The sequence below is a fragment of the Stomoxys calcitrans genome, chromosome 2, assembly GCF_963082655.1.
Source record: "Stomoxys calcitrans chromosome 2, idStoCalc2.1, whole genome shotgun sequence".
Classification (NCBI taxonomy): domain Eukaryota; kingdom Metazoa; phylum Arthropoda; class Insecta; order Diptera; family Muscidae; genus Stomoxys; species Stomoxys calcitrans.
In genome coordinates this window covers 175,150,201-175,162,494 of record NC_081553.1, presented here as the reverse complement: position 1 = coordinate 175,162,494, position 12,294 = coordinate 175,150,201, and the positions used below count along the sequence as shown (strand labels likewise).

Genomic DNA, 12,294 nt, shown 5'->3' with positions numbered 1-12,294 from the left:
GTTCTTGGACGGCTGGGCTTAATCTGGGAGTCTGAATGTAAACCCAAAGAAGACTTTCAGCCTGTTTATGAGAACAGAACGATATGTTGTTATCCTCTTTCTAGCATATTCTCTGCTCATGTACGCAAACGTATACACACACGCACACAAATTCCTTTGCTTGGGTTGGCAAAAGTACGATCAGCTTGATGACAAGATGGCAGATTTCACCATATGATTTGTGGTTGTTGTACAAATGAGACCACCTTCAATTGTTTCGCCATGATATGAAGTGTGACAGAATTCTACCATAAAAGCTGAACAGAATACTCAGCTTAAGTGTCTGCCTCTATAAATCTACCTTGGCAACAATGTAAATAATATGCAATACTTTTCAAACTGGTATATTTCAAGCTTTTCAAACTTTATATTATTACATTTAATAACAGCTGTCTTCAGCCAAAACAAAAAAAAATGTCTCAAATTCGTCGTGAGGTAACAGTTTTTAGATACATTTAAATTTCTTAAATTAAAGCACTTTTTATTTGTTAAGGTAATAAAAGCTTTTCGAAGACTACACCGCACTCGACAGTATATATTTGCGGGGGATGACCATGCCTTGGAAGCTGGTCGAAAAGAAATCAATGCTCACTTCAAGAAAAATATGCAAGAAACAAATGCGGACAACATTAAAAAGGTAAGAATGCCGAACATCAACTAATATTTTGTGAAGCCGCTTTTATTGGATGTACCGGGAGTCGAGTACCTGACCTAGGTCCTTAAACTTTCTCTTGATACGCTTAGTGTTCCCGATTTTCGGAAAATAACCAATGTTACATTGAAGAGACCAAACATCCTATTCTCGCCTGCAGCTTAGACATTTAATACACTAATTCTCTTAAGCCTTGTTGGAGAATTTTCATATGTTGAGCATCAGCATGAAAGAAGACTGCTATGGACGTCGAGTACCTAACCTAGGTCCTTAAACTTTCTCTTGATACGCTCAGTGTTCCCGATTTCCGGAAAATGACCAATGTTACATTGAAGAGACCAATCTTCCTATTCTCGCTTAGACACTTGAGACACTAATTCTCTTAAGCCTTGTTGGAGAATTTCATGTGATGAGCATCAGCATGAACGAAGACTGCTATGGACGCCATCACTGCACATATTATGCGAAGTATCAACCAAGTCAAGACTTGCCAAAGGATAATTCTCGAGGTTTTTGGCCTATCAAAGGTTTGTCATACGTTCAGCCATGCCATGCTTTTTGATAATATTGCCAACACGTCCCTCCAGTCTGACCTGAAACTTTAGATTGCGAGTAGGAGGAGCGGAAGTTCGCCGGCAGCTGAATGTGAGAGTCAAAAACCCAATGATTTCTACTGAGCTACGTTCTGCAAAAGCAGCCGCCTTCATTTCTACTGGGCTAGTATTGATACCAACGTGCTATATGTGTGCCCAGGGACCACACGACATACATACGTCCCTTTTCATTTGTCCAGCCAAAACCAATTCATCTTGCTACCTGATTACTCTGGACGCACCCCACCCAAGCTGCAGTTTCTAGCTTTGGATATTTATCAGAACCCAGTAGGCAAATAAGGGTAAAAGACACAATAGAAGGTTTCAACAACACAATGTTCCGGCGGCGATCAGTTCTTCGCCCCCACCACATTCAAATGTGGCTACAACAACAAAGTCTTAGAATGGGATAACTAAGAACATAACACTGATTGGAACTTGTATCTCCTATTGTTGTTGTTGTAGCCACATTTTCATGTGGAGATGGGTATCCTCGTCAAGCTCTTGTCGCAAGCTCGTTCAAGTCCAAAGGACCGATCGCCGCGGGAACTGGGTGGGCATTGGTTAATAAAAGATGCCAATACCCCGTCCACCCTAGCGCATAGGTCAGCATGTCCGCCTATGACACTGAACGCCTGGGTTCGAATCCTAGCGAGGCCAGCGGTGGTTTTCCCCTCCTAATGCTGGCAACATTTTTGAGGTGCTATGCCATGTAAAACTTCTCTCCAAGGAGATGTCACACTGCGGCACGCCGTTTGGAATCTGCTATAAAATGGAGGCCCCTTATCACCGAGCTTAAACTTGAATCGGATTACACTCATTGATATGTGAGAAGATTGCCCCTGTTTCTTAGTGGAATGTTCATGGCCAAAATTTGCAATAAACCGCCTTGTCATATCGATCATCATAGGCACTCAGAATTTGTGGTGCTCACGATTATCCCGTGCCGCGATTTTTAGCTCCTAATGCAGTCGCGGACAATCAGCCTGTGGATAAAATAGCCAATCAGGCAACATAATCACGGCATTGCCTTGGATTTGTTTTCCTTTACACCGCATTTTTTTAAATTCAAAATGTTTTAACTTTTCATAACTCTTTGCAGATGATACAATTGGCATGGGATGTGGACAAAGAATTGCGCACAAATGTAATACAAGCCAAGAAGAAGGAAGAGGGTGTATATGGTAAGAAAATTAGAAATACAACTTAGTTGTGATGGTATAAAAACTAGCATCTCTTTTTAGAATTGCGTATTACACCTGAGACTACACGCCTGGACAACATAGTGTTTAACCCGGATGCTGTCATAGAACCACCACGTCGGCGAAAAGGTCAAGCCAGCGGATGTTGTGGAGAAGCAAACAAAGATGCTGGAGATCAAAAGTGATTACTCTCGTTCCTTAGTTAAAAATAAAATGATAGTTAAATTTTGTTCTTAATTTTTACATATATTTTGCCAAAGTCATGTGAGCGCCAATTTCAATCATTTCTTATGCTTTTTCGATTTACTTTTCTTTGATTTGGATTTTGTATGTTTTGATCTCTTAGATTTGGAATTTTTCTTCTTCTTTTTCTTTCTTTCCTCTTCTGAGGAGCTATCACTATCCGTGGAAGATGATGACTCACTATCACTTTCCGAAGAACTGGAAGAATCTTCGCTACTGCTGCTGCTGCTATCTTTTCTTGATTTCTTACTTTTCTTTCTGGTATCCTGATTTTTACGTTTGCTGGATAATCGCGACTTCTCCGATGAGGATTCATCTCGCCTGGAGTTCCTTTCTGGTGTTCTTTTTCTGCTCGATTCAGGCGATCCCGCTCTATTCCTTCCATTAGCATTACGTGAAGGCGATCTATCATGGGCTCTTCTATCTGAGTTTCTTTTAGGTGATATCTCCTCTCTGTCTCTTTGATTGCTACGATATTGAGATCTGTACCGTTTTTCCTCATAACTAGCATCATTTCTCTTTTTTGGAGAGTATCTGTCGTTTCGCCTTCGTTCTGGCGGCCTTTCGTTGCGTTGTTCTCTTTCTCGCCTGCTATCTCCACGATAGGGAGATTTATAGCGCGTTTTAGATGCTGATCTTGAACGTCTTTGCTTCTCTTGTTCTCTGTGGCGTTCTTCCCTTGCCTTGCGTCTTTCCCCAGATGTCATTCTTGAACGGGAGCGTGAACGAGACCTAGATATTCTATGCTCTCGCCGGCTTTGCTCTTTTTTGGGGGAACGTGGTCTGTCTCTTCTATTATTCGATTTGCGGTCATCTGCCTCTGCTCCCCTTTTGTCTCTTAGATTATTAAAGTCCACATTTTTGGAATCACCCTCAATGCCTCGTCCTTTGCCCTTCCATTTTATTCTGGAAACTGATTGAGAAAAGTCTACATGAATACGCCGATCATCTATGAGTACATTGTCCATTTTGAAATAGGCAGCTTCACATGCCTTTTGATTCTCGAATTCAACAAAGGCATATTGAAGAGAATCGCCGGTTTTGCGATCTCTTATCACCTCGCAACACTTGACACGCCCAAATCTACTGAAAATTATTTCCAAATCATCGTCAGTCGTCACAGGATTTAATTTGCAAACAAAAAGAACATTCTCGGGTGGAGCCATTTCAGCATCAGGCAGATCACCTACAATCTCAAGTATTGTAGCTCTTGCCTTGGCCTCCCGTTCGGCCAAAATTTCTTGAATCTCCTCCATTGTTTTGCCATCCGTATCATCGATATCTTCGTCTGCGGCTATGCGTCCATTGGCCAGTCTTTCCGCTGAAGGTGAGGGCGATCTACTGGGCTCCCGAAAACCCCTTGGATCAGCAAAGGGATCATCCAATATAACAGTGTGAGTAACACGTATATCTTGATATGGTCGAAAGTTCTCGTCCACAATTGCCTCGTTTAGTTTGCGCAATGTTTCATGGCCCTCCACCACTTCGCCTATGACACAATGTTGGCCATCCAGTGAAATCAGGTTGTCGCCAAGGGTAAAGAAGAATTGGCTTCCCAGCAGATGTTTACCGGCTCCCACCAACGACAATAATCCCGCGCTGGAATGATGGATTTTGGGCAAAGTCTCGCCTTCAAAGAAACGCTTGTGTTGGCCCTCAACCACACCCCATATTGAACTTCCTCCATCCCCAGATCCTGTGGGATCGCCAGTCTGGGCAATGAATCCTTGTTCGATGGTATGAAAGAGGTTATAGTTGTAATATTTGAGTTTGCATAATTTCATGAAATTGAGGCAAGCCACCGGTCTCTCATCGGTGAACAAGTCCACTGTAATATCTCCAATGGTGGTTTCTATAACCACGGACATTGTTTTAAACTAAACCTTTAGCACTTTTAGCAAAAAAAACGTTTACTTGACCAATAAGTAAATATAAATAATTCGCGTAAATTTGTCAAAATGACAATTCCGGCCGCACATCAAAAAAGCGTCATGATGCCAGATTGTTGAACATTTATTGAAGTTGCCTGGTAAGAACAATACTCGTGCACTAGTGCAAAATAACAGGATGAATTCTATAGTAACCCCCCATAATGTTTTTCAATAATTGAACAATTGCTGTTTTATCAGGATTCACTGAATAAGGTTAGGCCAAGCAATCAGCCGACATACAATTTTTTGAATTTTTGACAGTAGTCGGCATTGAGGATGTCAACTTGCTCTTTGCTTACATTCTCACATTCGTTGATGGTTTGCATATGTCATTTATTTAAATTTGAATTTTGAAACGTTTGAAATTTTCGAAATAAAAGATTTGAAAAACTACAAAAAATTTCGCGTTTTATTAAAAGAATATTAAAGAAATAAAAAGAAAAATGCGTAGGTGTGCTTTGTGCAACAAGCAGGACCACAAAATAAATGGACCGTTCTTTAGTGTGCCGAAGGATTTGGTCAGCCTGCAGGAATGGAGCGAATTGTGTGGCATTGAACTGGAAGCCAAACATTTTATTTGCGGTGACCATTTCCTTCCAGATGAGGTTGTATCATTTAGTAATAGAAAAGTGCTATTACAAAAAGCGAAACCTTTTTTTGTCTTGGTAAAGAAGTCCGATTGTTTAGAAGAGTAAGATGTCCCATAGCAAGTTCAAGGGAACTTATTGATATTAATATTTTGCACTTTATTTAGGGTGGAATTTACCTCCATGGACGAATCTGAAAATGAATGCAATATTGAGTTTGTATAGTGAGATAAATTAATACATAAATATTAAAGATTTTCTATTTTAGAGAATTAAATGTATTGGAAGATAAAATAGATGCTATTTTGGAATGCCCTTGCAAAACTATTCCACAATCAAATACGATGAGACGTGAAATTGGGACACAGACTGAGTAAGAACTTTGCTTCCGTATGTACAAGTACATTAATGGTATTTATTGCAAAAAAAAGTGTGAAGTAATCCGCCGGTTAATATAGGCATCCTACATATGAATATTGCCTGTTTGGTGTTGTAGTCACATTTGCATGTAGAGGTAGCGATCCTCATCAGGTGGGATGACAACCAGACAGGGCGAAGTTTGTAGCCTGCGTGGTGCTCATAGCTATCCCGTGCCTTAATTGTTGTGAGGGTGTACTGGTCTAATCGTATTCGTTCGTTTAAAAGGAGATCCCAAAAATGTTAATAGAAACAAGTAAGGAAAGCCACAAGTCGGGCGGTTCAGACTATATAATACCCAAAAGCTATCTCATAAGCGATATAGGGCAACATAATTCTGAACCGATTTCAAAAGACTTTGGCAGAGGGTTTCAGATGGTTTATAACACAAAATGTACAAATTTCGAGCAAATATGGGTTTTCGGCTTTACTGCATGTTAAGCCCCTATGACACTTTTGATGCCTCTTGTTAAAAATTCTCAACGGTAACACTAGTCGTATGCACCTTCCCTCAAAATTTAAGGTGGATACAATTGCAAATAACGGATTAATAATGATTTAAAAAAGGCCTAAGCCGAGTTTTTTCCGTGTCCTGTAAATTAACAAAAAATTGAGTAAGGCCCTTTTTATAATGAAAGCATTAACGTAGTTTCAAAGCACCCGTTCTGGCTGCTCTATACAAAACAATTAATAGTTCATTAAGCTACCCCTCACGAAGGATCGTATTTCTCATGTTGGAAAAAAACAAAAATTTTAAGAGTTATTAACAGATGCATTTTTTTGTTTTTTAAATTGGCTGATTCAGAATTAAAATTGAGAGTTGTGCGGTTATAACAATTTTAAACCAATCTTTAGCATTGATGTTGGAAGTTATACTACAAGCCATTGTGCAAAATTTCTGCTAAAGCGGATAATAACTGCGGCTTGTTGGAGCTCAAGAAGTCCAATAAAGACATCGGATAAATGTTACGACGATCAAGTATGTACTATATAAAGAAGTAAGCATCTCCCATACTATGGTGAAACATATAGAAAGGCTTGTTGTGGTAGAAACTACAAGGTAATAAATATGCCAAAAAAAATCTAAGCATATATTTCATCGTAGAAAATAGATGTTTTATTTAAAAAAGTATTTAAATTAATTAAAAGTTTTTGTCTTTTTAAAACCAACAAGTAAAAACGAATTAACCCACATCTACAATCCTATGGGAGCCGGTTGTACAAATTACAAATTTTGCCCCCGGCACGGGATAACGATGGGCACCACACGGATTGGAACCCTGAACTCCGATTTGTATGATGTTCATCGTCATTACGATAAGCTCAGCTGAGAGCTACCGGGCGCGTCCACAGGTTGCAAATGTGCTTACTACAACAACAACAAATTTTGCCCATGGACATTCCTTTAAGGAACAGGGACAAACCTCTCACATATCAATGAGTGCTGTCCGATTCATGTTTAAGCTCAATGATAAGGGGCACAGTGGGGAATTTGACCTCAAAAGTGTCGTTTAAATCAACGGGCAGGCCAATCTTCATGAAACTCGGCAAATCTGACTTATAGGTGCAGAAAAATTTGAAGTTTGAAGCAAATCGGTTCAGATTTATGTATATATCCGATATATAGCTCTTTTATTTATGTTTAATTTTATTGAAATTCAGCACAGGCAGGAAGGAAGCTGAAAGTAAGCCGACTATATAATCCCCTACACCACCGAGTGTACCTACTAGTTATAATTCATGGAACCTACGTTTAAATCCAGTCAGACTTGACCATAAATATTGAAATATTGAACAGAATCTTGGAAGATTTTGTACGGACCCAAATTGTGGCTAAAGCAGTCTTTAAAGCCCATATTGGTCATGCATTGGGAGTCAGATAAAGAACCTCATGCAAAATTTTGTATAGATCGGCCCAAAATTGTTGCTAATGTAGTCTTAAAAGGGCATACCGGATAAAAATACGTATGGGAGATATATCTAAACCTTAATCTTAATATTGGTGAATCCTGCTTCTATTGGTGAATCCTGCTGTTTTATTTTAGCACTATATTTTTTTACGTAACCAACACGCAGGGTATGTCCCCTATATATGCACTGCATTGCGTTGACATTTAGGAAAGTTAAGGGTTGGGTTCAGGATTGACTAATAGAAGGTTAGGTCACTTGCGAAAACATTAAGTGGATAGGCCCCATGAACATCATTAAGGATGTCAAATCTGCCGATTGAAAATGTCATCAAATAGGCGAAAACGTAAACAAAGAATGAATGTAAAAAGAGAACAAGTTGACATCTTCAATGCCAAGTACTGCCAAGATTAAAAAAAAAATTGTATGTCGGCTGATCGCTTGGCTTAATCTTATTCAGTAAATCCTGGGTTGGGTTAAAGGCAAGGCGATCAGCTGTTAACAGCCGACCAGGTTTGACAGTATTAAGATGTCAGATTTTTGTTGGCATTCTCTTCGTTGTTATCTTCTTTCTCGCATATTCTCTGCTCATGTACGCACACGTATACACAAACGCACACAAATTTGTTTGCGCGTGTTGGCAAAACGTCGATCAGCTTGATGGCAAGATGGCGGATTGAACTATATGATTTGTGGTTGTTGTACAAATGAGACCACCTTTAATTGTTTCGCCATGGGTTAAAGGTTGGATCCTCTTATGTCTCCTATGAATACAGTAAATTACGTTGGCGCATGGAAATTAGGATATGGAGGGTGGGAAAAAGGATGCAATGTTTATTGACATTTGCTTTAAATCTCTGGATGTCAAAGTGGGTGGGAAAAACAATAGCCGGAAGGCGATTCCACATACGAAATGTTAGGACCAAATAAGAATTCTGTCTATAATGCATTATGAGGTCCGCTGGCCAATTAATTACAAACTGGTGGGTGTTCTAAGAAAGTCTAGTATCTTTGCCAAAGATCCTTACATCAGGAATAAGAACACGAACATCAGACGAACACACACCCACATTGCAACGATGATCAAGGAAGGCAATAGAGTTGGATACCCCACTGTCCCCAATCAACGTCATCACTCTCCTCCGTACACGTTCCAGTAGCTCCAGGGATGATTTGGAAGCTCCAACCTATACATGTGAGTTGTACTCCATTTTTGGCCTTATGAAAGTGGTAAAGATGTTAAGAGATCAGATGAGTGAAGTAATTCTTAGGCCGTTTAAGGAAGCCTCAGCACTTGAATGCTTCTTTCGACACTTCAAATACATGTTTAGCCCAACGGACATCACTTTGTATTTTAATGCTCAGAACATCAAGAGCTTCTGATTGCTCTACATCTATAACGAATCATTTGTGTGACAACAAAGAGCACTGAGTCTTCCGTGCATTAAAATTTACTCGATTCATTTGACCCCACTCAGAAATGGCCAGCAAATCCTGGCAGAGTGTATCATCCATAACCCGCCTCTTGTTCTCAATCTCTCAAAGACTCGGTCTATGGACGAATGACATACATAGATTACTGTCATTCCCAAATAAGTAGATCGGATTTGATGTCTGTTTTAACAGATCGTTGGTGAAAATAAGAAAAAGAGAAGGAGAAAGGACAGAGCCTTGGGGTACACCTGCGGATGAGACCCAATCTAAAGGGTGATTTTTTTGAGGTTAGGATTTTCATGCATTAGTATTTGACAGATCACGTGGGATTTCAGACATGGTGTCAAAGAGAAAGATGCTCAGTATGCTTTGACATTTCATCATGAATAGACTTACTAACGAGCAACGCTTGCAAATCATTGAATTTTATTACCAAAATCAGTGTTCGGTTCGAAATGTGTTCATTCACCGTTCAGCGATGAGGCTCATTTCTGGTTGAATGGCTACGTAAATAAGCAAAATTGCCGCATTTGGAGTGAAGAGCAACCAGAAGCCGTTCAAGAACTGCCCATGCATCCCGAAAAATGCACTGTTTGGTGTGGTTTGTACGCTGGTGGAATCATTGGACCGTATTTTTTCAAAGATGCTGTTGGACGCAACGTTATGGTGAATGAACACATTTCGAACCGAACACTGATTTTGGTAATAAAATTCAATGATTTGCAAGCGTTGCTCGTTAGTAAGTCTATTCATGATGAAATGTCAAAGCATACTGAGCATCTTTCTCTTAAACACCATGTCTGAAATCCCACGTGATCTGTCAAATACTAATGCATGAAAATCCTAACCTCAAAAAAATCACCCTTTATAACGACTCGCATAGTGCCATCTCTGAGAAAGCTCGTAATAAATCGAACGAAGCCATTACCGACACCAAATGCGATAAGCTTTGATAGTAGTGCACCGTGCCAGACCCTATCAAATGCCTTAGAGATATCCCATGGCCAAACAATTAAAGGTGGTCTCACTTGTACAACAACCACAAATCATATGGTGCAATCTGCCATCTTGTCATCAAGCTGATCGTAGTTTTGCCAACACACGCAAACGAATTTGTGTGCGTGTGTGTATACGTGTGCGTACATGAGCAGAGAATATGCGAGAAAGAGGTTCAAAAGGTTGCATAATCGACGAGCAAGCGTCAAAGAACACACCATCAGCCAAAATATATTTTTTTTAATTTTTGTCAGTACTTGGCATTGAGTATGTCAATGTGTTCTCTTTTTCTATTCGTTCTTTGTTTACGTATTATCCTCAATCGGCTGATTTGACATCAATCGGCAAATTTGACATCCTTAATGATGTTCATGGGGCCTATCCACTTGAAGTTTTGCATGTGACCTAACCTTCTATTAGTGAATCCTGAATCAACACGTGGGCACGGTGAACACGATAATGGTGTGCCATGTAAAAGGCCTATATAAAACACAACAACTATTACAAACATGGCGAAACAATTAAAAATGGTCTCATTTGTACAATAATCACAAATGATATGGAGCAATTTGCCATCTCGTCATCAAGATATCATTTCAAAAATGAAATTTTTCTTAACACAAGCAAAGAAACTTGCCCTCGTGTGTGTAACCTAACCTGCTGTGAATGTAAACACAGAGCTGACATCTTAGTACCGTCAAACCATGATTCAATCAAGAGGTAGCGTGATTAGAACAACAACAAACATCTACCCCCAATGAAACTACCTTGGGTGGTATATTAATTTTTAATTTTCTTCATTATTACACTGTTTTGTTGCTTATGTGTGAAATATCGGATCAAGTAGAAATTCTTTTTAAGATTTTAGAAAAAAATCACAGCTGTGTTATTAAGGCAGCCGGTTGTACGTACCGGATTGACCCGAAGAAGTCGTTTATCGGCAACAGCTGCCGCCTCAGTGTACAGCCACTGCTACAACAACAACAAGCCTTAGACATTTAGATTTATTGCAAAAGCAAAACAAATATATAAAAGAAATTGTACTCAGCTGTTCGCATAACCTCACCTTATAAGTGCATCCTGAAGAAAATCAAAGAAAAAAAATCGATGCATTGTAATCAACACGTACACACGTGAGTGCGACCATGATGTGCCGCATGAAAGGTCTATAAAACATAGCAAATATTACAATCATGGCGAAACAATTAAAGATGGTCTCATTTGTACAACAAATCATATGGTGCAAACCGTTTCTCGTCATCAAGATGTCATTTCAAATAAGAAATTGTTGTTAACACCAAAGAGCATAAGATCTAATACAAGAGAGGGTTTCTGCTTTGTCTTCCACGTACCGTAATATAACTCGCGTTAAAGACACAACATTTTTATTGTATTCCAATTGAATTCACATTGAGGGTTGCAACATTTTCGGGTTATTCTGTTTTGATTCGGGAATTCCTTCGAACATTTTTTCGTATTTTGCTTTGTTTCTTTGCAACCGAAAGTTGGAATAAAGGAAAAACGAAATATCGTAAGCAATTCAAATATGTTGTGTCTTTAAAATTTGTCACTCGTCATCCCGTATTACGCTCTAACGCCAACTCTTATTCTTTCTTACGCTCTTTGGTTGACACAACCCAAGTAACTTGCTCTCGTGTGTGTACGTTGCAGAAAAAATGAGAGAAAGGGAGACATAAATAAAGGGAAAGTTCAAAAAATGGGGTGGTTTATTGTGAATGTAGGCACAAAACTGAGATCTTTATATTGTCAAACTAGCCGGCTGTTTTCAGCTGTTCGCGTGACATCCCCTATTAATCCACCATGTATTATAATGAGCACTCTTCATGTGCCATGTAATTTGAGCATTCGATTTTTCGATTTCTTTCGAGCGATAATTATCGTCAAGATATCGGATTTCCGCACAAAAAAAATTGTCGTGTACGTTTCTCTTCTCCTCTGCTCATTTTCGTGTTGAACGGCTATTCTTCATCACTTCGAACGGGCGTTTTGTTTTTGTTTATAGGGAAGAGAAACACGATAAAATATATTTGCTTCCCAATCATTGGACGGTTAATAAACAAATTTGGAAAACACAATTTCTTGTCGAACAAATTGTGAAAAGTTTCGCTTGAAGGTTTTTTTTTTTGGCAATAACAAATCTATAAATGTGTGTGTGAAAGCGGGAGAAATTGTTTTATCAATAACACGTAAAAGCAAAAACAAATAATAAGAAAAAGGAGAAGAGGAAGAAACAAAAAAGGATTTTGCTGAGGTGTTTTATGACGACTAGTT

At 39.2% G+C, this 12,294-nt stretch overlaps 2 protein-coding genes across 2 annotated transcripts; one reads left to right on the top strand and one right to left on the bottom strand.

Annotated features, from left to right (window-relative positions):
* The first annotated feature begins 407 nt into the window (after positions 1 to 407).
* Positions 408 to 2,767, top strand: LOC106093178 (complex III assembly factor LYRM7). Its single transcript, XM_013260192.2, has 4 exons — positions 408 to 474; positions 533 to 676; positions 2,387 to 2,468; positions 2,529 to 2,767. Exons 1-4 carry the CDS (start codon positions 454 to 456, stop codon positions 2,669 to 2,671), a joined length of 390 nt encoding a protein of 129 aa, XP_013115646.2. The 5' UTR covers positions 408 to 453; the 3' UTR covers positions 2,672 to 2,767.
* Positions 2,712 to 4,693, bottom strand: LOC106093177 (peptidyl-prolyl cis-trans isomerase sig-7). Its single transcript, XM_013260191.2, has one exon. The coding sequence runs from the start codon at positions 4,595 to 4,597 to the stop codon at positions 2,768 to 2,770; it is 1,830 nt and encodes a 609-aa protein (XP_013115645.2). The 5' UTR covers positions 4,598 to 4,693; the 3' UTR covers positions 2,712 to 2,767.
* Positions 4,694 to 12,294: the final 7,601 nt, after the last annotated feature.

Bases quoted from the DNA above. Each gene is read 5' to 3' on its own strand.
- LOC106093178 (XM_013260192.2), top strand. From the start codon at position 454: ATGTCTCAAATTCGTCGTGAG. The intron at 677-2,386 runs GTAAGAATGCCG...AACTCTTTGCAG, and splicing joins ATGCGGACAACATTAAAAAG to ATGATACAATTGGCATGGGA. The intron at 2,469-2,528 runs GTAAGAAAATTA...ATCTCTTTTTAG, and splicing joins GAAGGAAGAGGGTGTATATG to AATTGCGTATTACACCTGAG.
- LOC106093177 (XM_013260191.2), bottom strand. From the start codon at position 4,597: ATGTCCGTGGTTATAGAAACCACCATTGGAGATATTACAGTGGACTTG.